The sequence below is a fragment of the Gadus macrocephalus genome, chromosome 19 (assembly GCF_031168955.1).
Source record: "Gadus macrocephalus chromosome 19, ASM3116895v1".
Lineage (NCBI taxonomy): Eukaryota > Metazoa > Chordata > Actinopteri > Gadiformes > Gadidae > Gadus > Gadus macrocephalus.
The window spans coordinates 10,654,054-10,671,553 of record NC_082400.1 but is presented as its reverse complement, the minus strand read 5'-3'; the positions used below and the strand labels follow the sequence as shown (position 1 = coordinate 10,671,553).

Here is a 17,500-nt window from a genome sequence, read left to right as displayed (position 1 = left end):
CACACACACACACACACACACACACACACCTGATGGAATTCCCAGAAGTCAAACCTCTTTCTGTGCGTTGGACTTGTGGCTAACTTGTTTGGCCCCAGCCAGCATCCTAATGCTAGTGTGAGTATGTGTGTGAGTGTGTGTGTGTGTGAGTGTGTGTGTTTGTTTGTGTTGCTTTGATAGTTTAGGCCTGCCAATTTCTGGTGTGAGTGTTTTTGTGTGTGTGCGTGTGTTAGGATGTGTGTACTCTTGGCAGCCTGGTGCTCACGCCTTCCTCTTTGTCACTCCGTCCTGTCATAAAAATTCCTCAGCAGCTCAATGAGATCTCTTTGGGGTTGGGGACCGATTGGGTTCAGGGGTGGCTGCCCTGACCCAAAAATCACTTTTTCGTAATACAACAGCAGAAAATACAGCTCTTCTAAATGACAATGAATATACCTCTTCAGTAAAGCTCAATAAGTTGTAAAGCTATTCGGATGGCTTGGCAAGACCGTTTTTTTGCCACATGACCGACGACCACCAGTGAAAGCACGAGTATTTCACCATTGTTATGATGACCAAGGCCGATATCTTTGTGTCGAATTTAGTTTCAAAACAGAAAAGACAAATCTGAGAAAGAAAAACAATCTCTTATCTTTCATGTACCTCGGATAGCAGTGAATGCTTGGCACTGCCGTATTGAAGTGGCTGTTCTGCCAACTGATCAATTTGTTAAAACAAGCTGCCTGTTGTTTGGCGATGGTGTGGCTTTTACCGAACAGCAGAGAGTTCAGGAACTTCCTGGTGGGGGCTGAATGGAGAAGGTGTGTGTGTGTGTGTGTGTGTGTGTGTGTGTGTGTGTGTGTGTGTGTGTGTGTGTGTGTGTGTGTGTGTGTGTGTGTGTGTGTGTGTGTGTGTGTGTGTGTGTGTGTGTGTTCAACTGCTGAGGGGAACAGGGAAGTTTGACTTGTACAGTGTGGAAGTGAATCGAGGGAAGTGGGAAGAGTGTCTAATGAACTTTTCTAATGAATTGGTGTATAAACAGCCTGTTTGACTCCATGACTTTAAAACAGAGTGGGCCTGGATCTAGATGTTCTTTTCTCTGTGTACGCACAGCGCACACATCTCTGTGTGTGGACTAACTGGACCAGTCAGTGGTTTGTGTGTGGTTTCTAGGTAACAAAGGCTACTGTGAGGAAGTCTTCCACACTGGTCTGTACACACACACACACACACACACACACACACACACACACACACACACACACACACACACACACACACACACACACACACACACACACACACACACACACACACACACACACACACACACACACACACACACACACACATACACACACACACTTTGTATTCATCCGGTAATATGTACCGGGGATCCATTTGTTTTCTGTCTGTTTGAAGATTTCCCTCCACAGGGAATCTAAATGAGACTTTAGCACTGAACTGTGGGAGTAATGACCCTCTCTGCTTCTGTCTACAGACTATTCAAAGAGATTGATATGTCTTTATGTCTAGTATTAAAGGTGTCCCCAGAAATTTAGAAAACCTTCTAAAGCAAAGTAGTTTAGCAGAGAAGGGAAAGATGTAGTGGGTTACAATTTAGGGATATGAATGGATCCTGGAGAATTTAAATGCAAGTTTTTAACAATATAATTGAAAACGTTTGCTATTTCCCAACAAAGAAAAAGTAAACATTTTGAACAAGAATGATAATTCTCCCTCCTTCTCCTTCTCCCTCTCCTCTCCCCCCCAGCGTCTGAAACGGAGCAGGGTGCGGCGGCCAGACTCGCGCAGGAACGTGCCGATATCGTCGCCAAATATGACAAGGTACGAGGAGCCGTCCAATCAGAATCCAACATGCGTTCTCATCAGCAGACAAGTGTGTGTGGGTGGATGGGTGGCCCTGTCGGGTGGGTATTTGCCCTTCAAGCCGATTTCACTTCCTTCTCCCGGGAACCTTATTCTAAACCAATCGGCCTGGAGTCACTTCACTTTCTTGTCGCCCTTTTCATGGCCTTTGTAGAACAGGAACCTCAACGTAGACGGGAAACTACACAAAAGATAAAACATCGGAATGTCTTACCGCACTTTTTACAGAATCGCAATACATATTAGGACTCAGACATCGTTGTGAAATCGTATCGTGAGGTCTTGGTCGACTCCCGTCCCGAGAGAACACAGCATATGCATATGTTGTGTACAGTCAGCTATAAGCATGAACACAGCATGCATATGTTGTGTACATTCAGCTATGGGCCTGTACACAGCATATGCATATGTTGTGTACAGTCAGCTATAGGCCTGAACACAGCATGCATATGTTGTGTACAGTCAGCTATAGGCCTGAACACAGCATGCATATGTTGTGTACAGTCAGCTATAGGCCTGAACACAGCATGCATATGTGTACATCTGTTGATAATCTCTTGAGTCGCATCAGTTCTTGACTGTACTGTGTGGCAGGGTATAGCCATTACTTACCAGATTAGCACAGTGATAATTGCACATCGGGTAATTGCTATCTGCAGAAGTGACAGGATAACTGGGATCGTAGAAGAAATGGCAGCTTGAATAATTGTACATTTTGGTCCCAATTATAAACGTTATGTATTATCATCCAATTCTAGATTTTCATTCTAATTTTGGCAGTTATTGCTTGAGTGCTTTTTTTTCAGCTCTCGAAATCACATTTACATTCAGGTCAATTAGCAGACGCTTTTATCTAAAGCCACTTATAACGGTTCATGCAAACATTCACACCGACGGCAGAGTCAATCATGCAAGGCGACAGCCAGCTCGTCGGGAGCAGTTAGGGTAAGGTCTTGCTCAGGGACACCTCGACACTCGAAGCCGGGGATCGAACTAGCAACCCGCTCTACCTTCGGTGCAAAATTGACCGAAATAATAATACGTGTTTTCTTTTTATCTTCCTCATTATATTTAGATGAGTCAGTGTTGGCAATGGCATCATAAAAATCCAAACACAGAACAGACACTGAATTCCCTGTAAGGTTACATACCGAGAAACATCTCTGGGAGGGAGAGACGGATGGTTCATTAGACCTGTGCGTGCGCGCGCGCCTGTGCGAGTTCCTTTTCTGTTTCTCTTTCTCTTAACCTCAAACATAACTATCATCCCAGTTGCGCTCGGAGCTTACCTGGGGAGTGCTCTAATTGTCTACTCTTTGAAAATTCATCATTCCAATTAGCTTCTGCTGTTATTAAATATTTGATTTCATATTTCTTTATAATTATTGTAAAATAATTGTGCCGGGGGGGGGGGGTGGAATGGATAGAGAAATATATTTAGACACATATATTTTATTTCTTTGAATCTGAATTGTATTTGTAGTTTTGTTTGTATCGTATTTGCATTCTGTGCTTTGGCAATCAAAATGGACTTTTTCCATTCCAATCAAGCCGTTTGAATCTTGAATCTTGAGATCTAGATCGGATCCATGCATAGATAGATGCATGTAGATACAATGATAAACATTGATGGATGGATAGATGCTAGGAAACACAATGCTATCCACTTGGATTGATAGATATGATAGAGCAGACCAAAGGCAGACCAAATCAGAATTTAATAGAAAGAAATAGTTTTTCTCCTCTAAGATGTTTGCGTCTTTGATTTAGTCGTATTTATTCAACGTTTCTCTGCCAATAATGGCTGCGAGGATTTAGACGTGGCCTGCACTGCGGCCAAACGTTGACCAGATTCAGAAATAAATCTTCCAACTCCAGCAGCTGGCCCTCTGTCTCTCTTCCTCTTAGTTTACGCCTCTCCACCCCTCTCTCGCTCTCGCTCTCTCTCTCTCCACCTCCGTCACGCTCTCTCTCGCTCTCTCTCTCTCTCTCGCTCGCTCGCTCTCGTTCTCTCTCGCTCTCGCTCTCTTTCTCTTTCTCTTTCGCTCTCTCTCTCTCTTTCGCTCTATCTCGCTCTCGCTCTCTCTCTCGCTCTCCACCTATGTCGCGTTCTCTCTCGCTCTGTCTCTCTCGCTCTCCACCTCTGTCGCGTGCTCTCTCTCTCGCTCTCGCTCCCTCTCTCGCTCTCTCTCTCGCTCTGTCTCTCTCGCTCTCCACCTCTGTCGCGTTCTCTATTTCTGTAATGTTGTGATTGCCTATACTCATCTGTGATGAAGATGATGATGATGATGATGCAATCATCAGGCAACTAAGAGCTGTGACCTTCGCAGGGCGTCTTCTCTGCCTCTCTCACTCCCTGCGCTCGCCATATGTGCGAACAATTACCATTGTTCACTCCTGCCACCGTGGGACATACGCGCACACACACATTATCATAACTCACAGCTTTCACCTTTGACCACACACTAGTTTTGATCTGGTTGTCACCCATCCATCATTAGTTGTCAGGCATCAGTTGTTCAATCTGCCGTCTCTCTCCGACATCTTTTGTTAAATTTGTGTTTCCTTTTTTCTTGCGTTTCAAAGAATTATCAAGGCGAGATTTTTGTGCGGCGGTTAGAGAATGTGTATTCGTTGCGTCGCTCGCTTCTGACAGCTGAAGGATCGGTGGTTCAATGGCTTGTGTTTGTGTGTGTAGGTGTGTGTGTTTGCGTACGTTTGTGTGTGTGTACTTGAGAGTGAATGGAAGGCGCCGAACGAGGAGGAAAAACGAGAGCTTTTGTTCCGCCGATCTATACTCCAGAAGAGAGGGCATCGCTCCCTTTTGTCCCCGCGTCGTGTTTCATCGATTTACAGTGCGAGTGATATTTAGGCAAAGTTAGCCTTCGTAAAAAACATTGATCGCCTGTTTTTACGCGTACATCGTATGCATGCATTGGCTCCCCGGGGCCCGCATGCATGTGTGCAGACATACATGTGTGCACGCATGCATGTGTAGAAAGAAAGACAGACAGACGATCTCTCTCTCTCACCTTCTATCTCTCTGACTCTCTATCTCTCTAACTCGCTAACTCTAACCCATTCTAACTCTAGCTCACTCGTAACGCATCTTAATTCTAATTCTGTCTCACACCCAAGCCTCTTATCTGCTGCTTGATTGTGCAGAGGTTGGAGTCAGGCATCTCCTGGCCCCGTTCATCCTGATACAGAAGGTCTTGAGTGACCGTTCCCCTCGTCCCGGTCATAGCCACGGGAGGCATTAACACCTTTGTCTCATCGTTGGCCTTTTCCTTCCGTTGCCCCCCCGTAAGCCTAAGTGGGGGGCCGGGGGGGGAGGCAGGGAGCCAGACAGTGACGCAGCTGGGTGTCTGGGCTGTTCATTTCACACCTGTTAGGGGTGACACACACATCGGAATACACACACACTAGCGTGCGCCACACACACACACACACACACACACACACACACACACACACACACACAGAGACAAACACACACAGAGACAAACACACACATCATATACTGATATATACTCCGCTAAGACACTTTATCACATGCTTGCCCGCGGTCCCGCTATCACGCAAAAGCACGTGCAGACACACACACATGCACGTGCAAGCACTCACATACAGACACACAGAAACACACACGAAAACATGCACTCACACACACACACACACACACGCACAAATGGAGTCATACAGACGCACACAAACATGCACACACACACACACACACACACATGCAGTCACACAGACACACACAAACGTACATGCAGTCACACAGACACACACAAACATGCACACGTACATGCAGTCACACAGACACACACAAACATGCACACTCAAACACACACACACATACACACGTGCAATCACTCAAAGACACACACACACACACTCTCCCCAAGGGCACCAGCCACGGCTCTGCAGTAATCTACGGGCCAATCAAAAACATGATTGGAAGCCCCTGAAGATCGTGGCTGGCATTCGGGATCGGACCCTCGGTGACAAGCTCATCAAAGGGGGAGAGTTTAACGCAGAACAAGCATGTTGGGGGTCCCTGAAGGAGTGCGCCCCTCTTAGCTAATGTACACACATACTTAACCTAATGTATACACACACATACTTAACCTAATGTATACACACCCAACCCCCCTAATGTAAACACATACACCCACCTAATGTTATCACACACCTTACCTAATGTAAACACACAAACCCAAACTAATGTATACCCACAGTCATCTCACCGAAGTTAAAAACACACCTTACCTTATGTTAACACATTCACCTCAACTAATTCATACACACACATCTCTCTAAATGTATATTCAAACTCACCTCACCTAATGTTTATGCACACACACACACACCTCACCTAATGTATACACACACCTTGCCTAATGTAAACACACACACCCCATATCTATTGTATACACACACACACACACACACACACCTCACCCAATGTAAACACACTCACCTCACTGAACGTAAACACACTAACCTAATGTTAAGACACTCACCTCGCCTTATGTATACACACACACCTCCCCTAATGTAAACACACACACCTTAACCAAAGTAAACACACGGTATACACACACACACACACACACACATGCACACGCCACACACGCAGGTATTTTGAGGGGCCATGCATTCTAGATACCCTGTTAATGTCTTCCTATTCCTCCTCCTCCTCCTCCTCCTCCTCCTCCCCCTCCTCCTCCTCCTCCTCCTCCTCCTCCTCCTCCTCCTCCTCCTCCTCCTCCTCCTCTCTCTGCAGGGTAAGGAGGCCACTGTGGAACCCTGGGAGGACACAGACTTCCGCCTGTACAAAGACATCGACCGCTTTGGTTTCCGCCAGTAAGGCCACACACACACACACACACACACACACACACACACACACACACACACACACACACACAACACACACACACACACACACACACACACACACACACACACACACACACACACACACACACACACACACGTATCTATATATAGGAGTATCTATAAGGGACTGTGTCCTTCGTTATTATCGTCATCATGGCTGCTCTTTCAAAGCCCAGCGTGAACGGTGGCGTCACTTTGAAGTAACCTAGGAAAAAAACATAATCACAGGCTGATGCCGTAGTTTAGTGACAAGAGGTGTGTGTGTGTGTGTGTGTGTGTGTGTGTGTGTGTGTGTGTGTGTGTGTGTGTGTGTGTGTGTGTGTGTGTGTGTGTGTGTGTGTGTGTGTGTGTGTGTGTGTGTGTCGGCGAGGCTCTCATACAGTGGTGTGCTGGTTCGTCTTATATTTAGGCTGGCACAGGGGAGTCATGGACGGGTTAACCACAATCATAGGGCCGCTGTATCTGGTCCGAAGGCCTCAGCCAGGACGGAGGACGGGAGGGAAATTACAGGGAGGGAAGGGAGGGGAGGGAGAGAGAGAGAGAGAGGGGGGGAGGAGAAGGGAGGGAGGGAGATGGGCAGAAGGAATTAGAGATACAGAGTGAGTGAGTCTGGGAGGGGAGGGAGATGGAGAGAGGGGGGAGATATCAAGAGAGAGAGAGAGAGAGAGTGAGTGTGAGGGGAGGGAGAGAGAGAGAGAGAGGAGGAGTGATATAGAGATAGTAAGTGAGAGGGGAGGGAGGGAGAGAGAGAGGAGGAGAGAATAGATAGATAGATACAGAGTGAGTGAGTGAGAAGGGAGGAGAGTAGATAGAGGTGATAAGACGCAGAGAGAGTGGGAAGTAAGGGGGGAAAAGAGGGAGTGAAACAGAGAGTGAGACAGAGAGTGAGAGAGCGAGGAGGGACCGGCGAGATGGTGGCAGAAGAGAAAAGACGGCAAAGAAACTAAATCGAAAGCTGAGCTGGGGCGATGAAGAACGAGGGAGGGGAGTGATTCAGAGATGGATTGATGGTGTGTGTGCGGTCGGAAGCCGAGTGTGCAAAGTGTCGAGCAGGGGATGTATGGTTGTGTTGATCAGCCCCGACGGATCAGGATTTGGGCTGGGAGGAGGATTCCGGACCTCCTCCAAAGTTTTAGCTGAGGTCAGAGGTCAGTCCCAACACTACTGGAGACGGAGCAGGGAACATGACATCTTCCCAGACCAGTGACATGACGTCATCAAATACCAGGGACATCTTTACAAACCAACCAATTCACTGTTATTCGTATGTGGTCCGTCTCTCGCTCACTCGGGCCTCTGACACACGCACACACACTGACACACACACACACACACACACTGACACACACACTGAGACACACACAGACATACACACACACAGACGCACACACACACAGACACAGACATGCGCGCACACACACACACGCGCACACACACCGACAAACACACAGACACAGACACACACAAACACACACTTCTGTGTCGGGGGGTAAAGGTCAAAAGGCGAAGAACGCGGGGGAGGGGGAATCCCCGAACTATTCTCTCAGGCAGCGTGGACGAGTGCAAGACCCTCGTCTCCTTCCGTTACCATGACAACAGCGTTCCGGCCGGCGCTTTGGATCCGAGATCACTTTCACTCATCCGCTCAGAGCTGCTTCCACCCGGCCCTCTGGGTGTGATGTGCTGTGCTGTGCTGTGCAGAAACAGTGTGTGGATGAAGTGTATCGTTCGGCTGTTCCCTGCCTTCAATATGTGCCGTCTTTTTGTCATAATACACTTTGTTTGTTTTTTCCACCCAAGGATGGGAGAAGAAAAATAACATTATATTCTAACAGTGGCCACAAGAAATATTTGGTTTGGTTCGCTTCCTGGGATAGCTGAACGATCCCCGTGGAGGCTGAGAAACTGTGATTGTCAGAGCCAAAATTGAGGGGAGGGGGGGGGTTTGGTCCGTTATTTCCTGTTTGCGCGAGCGCTGATAACTTTGAGGCCCCTCGCCCCTTTGATCCGTGGCCGGGAACCGTTGACCCCCCCCCCCTCGACGGGGCCACTGCTCGCTCAGTTCTCTTGTTGATCCGGAGATTCGGTTCTTACTGGATAACTGGTTTGTTTTCCTGCGCTGAAGTCCGGCAACACACATGAACGCCAGGACTGAACCGGGCCCAGGCCGGGGCGGTTGCATAATGGGACATTTCTCCTTTTATCAGATTTCAAAGGAGTCTATGATGTTTTGCAGAGTAGGATTGTGGGGTTGAAAACGTTAGAGACAATTCAAAGTCAAAGTCTAAATCAAAAAGAGTTCAGACCGTTTTGAAAATGAACGTTGAACCCATTTTCTTCTTATCTTTTATCTCCGCTTCCTCTCTCCTTTCTGCTGTGGATTACTTATTCCTCTTCTTTATCCTAAATCTTAACACCTCTCTCCTATTCTATTTTCTCTGCTTCTCTCCCGTGTTATTATATCTTCTATTCTCTCCTTCCCTCTCCATCTCCCCTTCACTCCTCCTCTCTTCTCTCCTGCTATTTTTCCACTCCTTCGTCCTCTACTATCTAATTTCTCCTCCTCTCTCCTATCTCCTCCACACTGTCCTTTCTCCTTTTGCCTCCTCCCCCTCTTCTCTCCTCTCTCCTTTCTCCTCCTCCCCTTTACTCTCCTTTCTCCTCCCCCATCTCCTTTCCTCTTTTCTTTCCCCTCCTCCCTCTCCTCTCTCTTTTCTCCTCCCTCCTCTCCTGTCTCCTTTCACCTCCTCCCTCTCCTCTCTCCTTTCTCTTCCCTCCTCTCCTGTCTCCTTTACCCTCCTCCCTCCCCTCTCCTCTCCTCTCTCCTCCCTCTCCTCTCCTCTCTCCTCCTCCCTCTCCTCTCCTCCCTCTCCTCTCCTCTCTTCTCCTCTCTCCTCCTCCCTCTCCTCTCCTCTCTCCTCCTCTCTCTCCTCTCCTCTCTCTCCTCTCTCCTCCTCCCTCTCCTCTCCTCTCTCCTCCTCTCTCTCCTATCTCCTCCTCCCTCTCCTCTCCTCTCTCCTCCTCCCTCTCTCCTCCTCCCTCTTCTCTCCTCCTCTCTCTCCTCTCTCCTCCTCCCTCTCCTCTCTCTTCCTCTCTCTCTCCTCTCTCCTCCTCTCTCTCCTCTCTCCTCCTCCCTCTCCTCCTCCCTCTCCTCTCCTCTCTCCTCCTCTCTCTCCTCTCTCCTCCTCCCTCTCCTCTCCTCCTCTCTCTCCTCTCTCCTCCTCCCTCTCCTCTCCTCTCTCCTCCTCTCTCTCCTCTCTCCTCTCTCCTCCTCTCTCCTCCTCTCTCTCCTCCTCCCTCTCCTCTTCTCAGTGCGGAGGAGCTACCGTCCTCCGACGCGGTGGAAGATAAGGTGAGTGTTGCCAATCTTCTCCTTCCTCTTCTCCTCCCCTCCGTCTGAAGAGGGGTGTTGATTGGTGCTTTCATCAAGGACCTTCAGCTGATACAAAATGCCAGCTGAGGCACCCAAGAGTACATAATGCAGCTGCTGCAAATGTTACAATATCGCAGCCAGACACCCACGCACGCACACACACACTCACTCACTCACTCACTCACTCACTCACTCACTCACTCACTCACTCACTCACTCACTCACTCACTCACTCACTCACTCACTCACTCACTCACTAACAAACATGAGAGGCAAACACTCACAACATGGTTAAAAGTTTGCTAAAATCAACACTGCACAGTGTTCCTCGTGTTAGAATAGCATTCAATTAAACGATTGAATCACCATTGTTCCCTGCATGCCCTGCTTTTCAACACATTTTGGCACACATTTAAACAGTTACTTTATTTTCTATTCTTTTTTTTTTCCGCCAACCTTGTTTTCCTTTTTATGTTCACTTTTGTCGGCGGCTATTTTTGGCACAGATGAAGAGACACATTTCTTGACGTGTCACTTCCTGTCCCCCCCCCCCCCCTCCCCCCCTAGCAAAAGCACCTAGAGCTGGAGCGGACCTCCAAGTGGCTGAAGATGATGAAGAGCTGGGACAAGTACAAGAACAGTGATAAGGTGAACAACCTGCTCCTCCATCACAAACACACACGCACACGCACGCAAGAGCGCCCGCACTCACACACGCATGCCCGCACGCACGTACACACACAAATAGACACATGCGCATGTAGGCACACACGGAAATGCCCGCACAAGCACGCATGCCCACATACTTACTCTCTGAGAAACACACACACACACACACGCACTCTTAAAAATACTCAGTCACTCAGTCACACACTCACTGACTCACTCTCTTACTCTCTCACTCATTCACCCACTCACTCACTTAATCACTCACTCAAAGAATCACACCTGCACCAACACAAACATCCACAATGATGCGTCCAGATGCCTTTTACGTAAACACATAAGTGTATTTAAATATTGTTTCACACCATTAAACATAATAACACACGCATGCACTCTCTGACTATCAAACACACACACACACACACACACACACACACACACACACACACACACACACACACACACACACACACACACACACACACACACACACACACACACACACACACACACACCACACAGGGAGGAGGGATTGGTCTAACAGATGCTCATCAGAGTGTAATTGTGAAGCACTTGCTGTGGAGTCCCAAAGGATGATTGAGCAAACAACACACACTCACAATACCACGGCGCCCACTCAGCCCACCCTCGCCTTCTTCAAACCCACCACACACATATGCAAGCACGAACACACACACACACACACACGCATACATACAAACAAGCACACACACACACACATACAAACAAGCACACACACATACAGGCTATTGATCGTCTGTTGACGCATCATGTTCCAACAGAGCTGTTGGTAATTGAGGGAGGAAATTGAAAAGAGAAAACGCACACACACACACACACACACACACACACACACACACACACACACACACACACACACACACACACACACACACACACACACAGTGACCCATCTTGCATGGTGTTAGCTACATGTTTTTTTCCCGCTTTATTAACTCAGCAGTGTGTCCTTGACATGCTGTATTAAAGAGGGCTCGTTCTCTCTCACCTCCCAGGCTCTGTCTCTCACCTCCCTGTCTCACTCTCTCACTCCCTCACTCACTCTCTCTCTCTTGACACACACAAACTCTATAATGATGTGTGTGAGTGTTCAGATGGCAGGCAGCTCACCTACACAACCATTGATCACCATCGATCAGATTGTAGTTTTAGATTTCCATTCACCTTAAGGAAATCACCCGACTTGTTCTGCAGAATTCAGCTGTGCCAGATAGTTAATAGACATTAAGTGAACCTTGACCTCTTCGGATCAAGGTTCATGACTGAGGGGCATGTCTGGGAATGGCTTTGTGTGTTTGTGTGCGTGTGTGTGTGTGTCTCTCTCTTTGTGCTTGTGTTTATATATGTGTGTATGTGTGTGTCTTTTTGTGTTCACTTGTTAGTGTGGGTGTATGTTTGTATGCCTTTTTTTCTGTTCATGTATATGTGTGTGTGCCTGTGTGTGTTTGTCTGTGTGTCTTTTTGTGTGTATGTGCGTGTGTGTCTGTCTTTTTAGTTGGTTCGCGTGTGGGTCTTTTTGTGCGTGTGTGTGCGTGTGTGTGTGTGTGTGTGTGTGTGTGTGTGTGTGTGTGTGTGTGTGTGTGTGTGTGTGTGTGTGTGTGTGTGTGTGTGTGTGTGTGTGTGTGTGTGTGTGTGTGTGTGTGTGTGTGTGCTCCCTGACCACTGTCCGTCTCCTCCAGTTGTCTCGGAGGATCTACAAGGGGATCCCTCTGCAGCTCCGGGGGGAGGTGTGGGCCCTGCTGCTCGACATCCCCAAGATCAAGGAGGAAAAGAAGGACTTCTACGAGGTAACCACACACACACACACACACACACACACACACCATCCATAGTACCCTTCCAAAATACAGAAATACTGGATTTTCGCTCACAAAGGAAAATGAAACATCCCCCTGCTGGGACCCGAGCCAACCGCCAGCCCCCCCCCCCCCCCCCCCGTTTGCCCTTGTATGAAAACCCACTACTGCTCCTGAGTCCTCGACTGCAGAGTTCACCAGCCTTTTATTTTTTTTGTAATTCAAGTTTTTTTATTGAATTTTCGCTTGGATGACGGTACAATGTTACATATGCAGAGACATGCGTTATTACGGTACAAACAAAGTCTTTGCCCTAAATAAAAAATTGTCAAATTAATCATAAAAAATAAATAAAAATACTTGTATCTGTAAACACAAGAGAAAACAAAAGCAGCTATAGGGGCACATTCAGATTGGAGTGACTCGAAGGGTTATCCATGCAACAATCAAAAGAAAAGCATCGGTACATTCCATCAACCGTGTTCACCTTACAGGTTTATCGGTCAGTGTGATATAAGTCCAGAAACTATCCCATGCTGGTGCTTTATCCTTTATTATAGTATTCAGCTTATTAAGCATGTTTCATATGAGGCTGTTTTTATCATGGCGTTAGCCCATTCTTTAAACCCTGGAGTTGTAGGTGTTTTCAAGTGTTTAAGAATTGTCCTTCCAGCCACTGTAATGCCAACCATGATGACAGAAAACTCTTGACACTTGACATGTTACGTAGTTGACTTCTGTCACCTCGCAGGCATTTTTCTCCCGGCCCATTTGCCAAGGTACTCCAAAACAAATCTCCAAAAGGGCTGAGTAGATGTGCATTGCCCGGTAAACATTGTTTTATGGCTTGTTATTATTAAAGAGTGTCACCTTGTGCATTTGATCTTTCGTTCTTTTCCATTGCGGTTTTGTGTTCCTTTGTGTTAGCTAAATCAACCCACTGGGAGAATAAGCAGCGTTGCTGACTTTATCTTTCCACTGGTTCGCCCCTACCTTCTATTTGTTATAATCGTGCATAAGGGCGGCGCTGGCAGTCTTTGCTCAGCCGCTGCATGTGTATGCATCTATATTATACCGTTTGCATACGAGGTGGTCCGCGTGATCCACGCCTGGTCAAAGGTGAGGGACCACCGATCTACCGGATGCTTAATCCAAAGGGACTCGCAGTGGTCCCAGATGCAGGTCATTGACGAGCAGGTGGTACTCTTTATAGAGGTCGACCTTGGGGTTAATCAGGGGTCAAACCAGCACCTTCCAGATGAGAGTCAACACCCCGCCTCTACGATTTCCCCCCAGAATGACGTGGTTTCACTGGGGCCGCTCTACCTGCGATATTAATGCGACTTACTGAGCAGTCATTCGGTTCAAAGAGATTTCATAAAGCATTTTTGAGTCGTGAGTCATTGTTGTGGGATATAGAAGAGGCCAGTGTGTGTGGGAGGGGGGTGTGTGTGTGGGTGTGTGGAGCAAGAATAATATCAGGATATTGCGATTGGATTTTGGATGACAGATACTTCCAGATTAGTTCTCATTACTAAATAGCATTTTCGGTTGTTTTTTGATGCGTAGTGAATAGTTTTAGTTCGTAATTGACATTCATTACATTCAACATTCATAGTCTCCTTGCCAATATCGCTGTCTTATTTCAAACTTGGATCACAGCAGATGTAATACAAAGGGATCATACCTTCATCAATATTTAGGCATTTGTTCCAAAATAAAAGTTATGTATTTAACTTTTGTTGAGCAGTCTTTAAATTGAATGCAGGTCTTTTCCTTCTCGTGAGGGCCCACCCCATTGCTATGCTAAGCTAACGCGTTCAATTTGTTTCTCCTGCAGAAGCTAAAGATCAGAGCTCGAGGACTGTCGCCCGACATCCGTCAGATCGACCTGGACGTGAACCGCACCTACCGGGACCACATCATGTTCATGCACCGCTACGACGTGAAGTAGGAACACACACACACACACACACACACACACACACACACACACACACACACACACACACACACACACACACACACACACACACACACACACACACACACACACACACGTACGTACTCTACATCCACCTATTGAAAGCCCTGCTATGATTCATCCGCTTGCATGATGTTACTGACCTGAATCGTTCTTCTTATGACTTCATTAATTACGTGGTGTCCTTCAAACACTCTCTTGTTATGACTTTCGCCCTCTTTATCGCTCTCTCTCTTTCTTAACGCACGCACGCACGCACACACACACACACAATGACTATAGAAGTGGGTGTGGTTCCTGTACATTGTATGGTTGTAAGAGAGAGCCAATAAGCAGACCTCGAGTCCAGGAGAGCACGCGTATACACACATGCACACACACGTGCACATGCACATGCACACGCACATAAACGGGCACATATTAATCTGCAAACGCATACCCAATCACATAAAATTGTCCCAGTGAGTTAATGTTTGTCTGTGTAAATGTTTGGATGCATGTTAATGTTTGTGTTAATGTTTGTATTTGCGTTAATTTTTGTGTTAAATTTTGTACTTGTGTTAACGTTTGGGTGAATGTTTGTGTTTTCAGACAGCAGGCTCTGTTCCATGTCCTTACAGCCTACTCCATTTACAACACGGTGAGTCACGATCCCAAACTCGCGCCCTGTTTGCCTTTCTTGAATAACCCTGATTCATTCATCTCGGCTTTTTTTTTTTAAACCAGTTATATTTTTAATTTTGACATAAGTGCATGGTACTTGGACATGCACAACCTGGCTCATAAATGTAAATCTTATCGAATATCATTCTTGCGAAATTTAACACGGCGTTCGATGTCCTGTAAATAAATACCCACAGGCTAAGGTTTCATTCCTAGCGATGCATGTCCTCTACCACGCAATTCTATCCACCGCACTCGATTGAACCTGTACGTTACATTTACCTTCAATGTGATGTGAGCTCTTTTTTTAAGCCACAGTTTCAGTACCAATGTGTCCAAATTGCTGTAGGTTCCAATTGTGATTCTGGTCATTTTGTCGATGAAGTATAATTGCTCACTATTAAAAAGTAGAATTGTACTTTGCTTGTCTTAACTATTAGGCGACCTTTTGAGTTTTTGAATGGCGCCCTGAAATTAAACTTATTATTATTTTTAACCGTGTTTATCTGAGCTATTCTGCCTACGCACAAATCGAAACAATTTGAGATCTCTCAGTTTGTCTGTGTGTGTCTTTGAGATGTTAATCATCTAACCTTCTTCATTCCCTTTCCCCCCGAACCCAACCTCTTTTCCACCTCCTCCTTCCTGATCCCTCTCTTCCTCATCCTCCCCTTTCTCCTTCCTTCCCACCTCCCTTCCTTCCTCCCTCCCTCCCTCCCTCCCTCCCTGCCAACCTTACTTCCTGTGCTGACAGGAAGTGGGCTACTGTCAGGGTATGAGTCAGATCACGGCGCTGCTGTTGATCTACATGAACGAGGAGGACGCCTTCTGGGCCCTGGTCAAACTGCTCTCAGGGCCCAAGCACTCCATGCACGGTAACAAACATTCATGAAACTCCACTTTCACCACCCTGAAACACACTACAGGAACGCACACAAACGCATCCCTTACTCCATTTGAAGTCCTATCCACGTTGAGTTGTAGCCATCCCCTGGCCTTGCCGTGGTCTCTGACATTAAAACACGCTAAAACTGCTTCCTGACCCGCATCCACTTGGTCCAAGCCCATGTTAGCTTTTTTGTCAATGGGGAGGTCCTGGTAAACATGGCGGATCCCTGGCCGGTGTTGGTTTTCGTGTCCACGGAGAGATAGTCGTAGAAAAGGTCTCTGTAGTGCACAGGTAGGGACGTCCGATTGGCTCGTAAAATCCAACCCGGGATTGTCCTGTTCGACTCCACCTCGGATAAGGCCTTTCTGAAGATTTGCTCAAATCCATTTATTTTACAGTCCATTCAAAAGTTAAATTATAAATTAATGTCTTGAACATTGTTGGAACCAATACATGCTCAGTAAGCAGAGTATAATTCATAGTTGAAATATCAGTAGGATAACCTAACATTACCGAGTGTACTACTCTATGGATGTTCTTAGTCAACAAATACGGACGGCTAAATCAAGTACTTAGTACTCAGTGCCCATCCCCAATGTTAACGTTCCAAGCCTCACAATTCTGGGGAAAAGGAAATCCACTAATCCACTTTGGCTCCCGGTAAACAATTAAAACATGGTCGTAAACAGAGAGACACACATTTCCCAAGGAGGCAAAGCATCTGTGCTTTCTGAGGGGGGGAAAAGCAAGTACATAAAAGGCTGTAGTATTACATGAGCCAGAAGGCAGCGATTTCAAATGTCACTTTTGTAACAAGTCTAGACAGGTATTTTCTCCAGGCACACTTGGAGCATAAAAAAACACTGCCTATATCTCATCATCATTCTCTCTTCTCTCTCTCTCATCCTCCCTCCCTCCCTCCTCTCTCTTCCATCCTGTCTCTTTCTCCCTCACCCCCCATCCCTCCCTCTTTCCCTCCCGGTGCCTTTTTTTTCTCACCCTCCCTTCCTCCTCTCTCCTCCATCCCGTGTCTTTCTCCCTCCCTCCCATCCCCTCTCTCCATCTCCCCTCCGCCCCCATCCCTCCCTCTCTACCGCCCACTGTCCCCTTCCTCCTCTCTCCTCCCTCCCATCCCCCCCTCTCCCCCCTCTCTCCCTCCCCTCTCCCCCCTCTCTCCCTCCCCTCTCCCCCCTCTCTCCCTCCCCTCTCTCCCTCCCTCCTCTCTCCCTCTCTCCCCATCCCTCCCTCTCTACCACCCACTGTCTCCTTTCTCATCCTCCCCTTCCTCCTCTCTCCTCCCTCCCTCCCTC

The 17,500-nt window shown here is 47.2% G+C and overlaps 1 protein-coding gene across 1 annotated transcript in view; it reads left to right on the top strand.

Annotated features, from left to right (window-relative positions):
• The window catches only part of usp6nl (USP6 N-terminal like), a 32,828-nt gene that overhangs the window by 12,402 nt on the left and 2,926 nt on the right, over positions 1-17,500 (top strand). The window contains exons 2-9 of the mRNA XM_060039093.1: positions 1,754-1,827; positions 6,662-6,741; positions 10,090-10,129; positions 10,718-10,798; positions 12,538-12,645; positions 14,495-14,604; positions 15,230-15,278; positions 16,056-16,185. Of these exons, the coding sequence (XP_059895076.1) occupies positions 1,754-1,827; positions 6,662-6,741; positions 10,090-10,129; positions 10,718-10,798; positions 12,538-12,645; positions 14,495-14,604; positions 15,230-15,278; positions 16,056-16,185 (672 nt within the window). The remainder of the gene's footprint in view (positions 1-1,753; positions 1,828-6,661; positions 6,742-10,089; positions 10,130-10,717; positions 10,799-12,537; positions 12,646-14,494; positions 14,605-15,229; positions 15,279-16,055; positions 16,186-17,500) is intronic.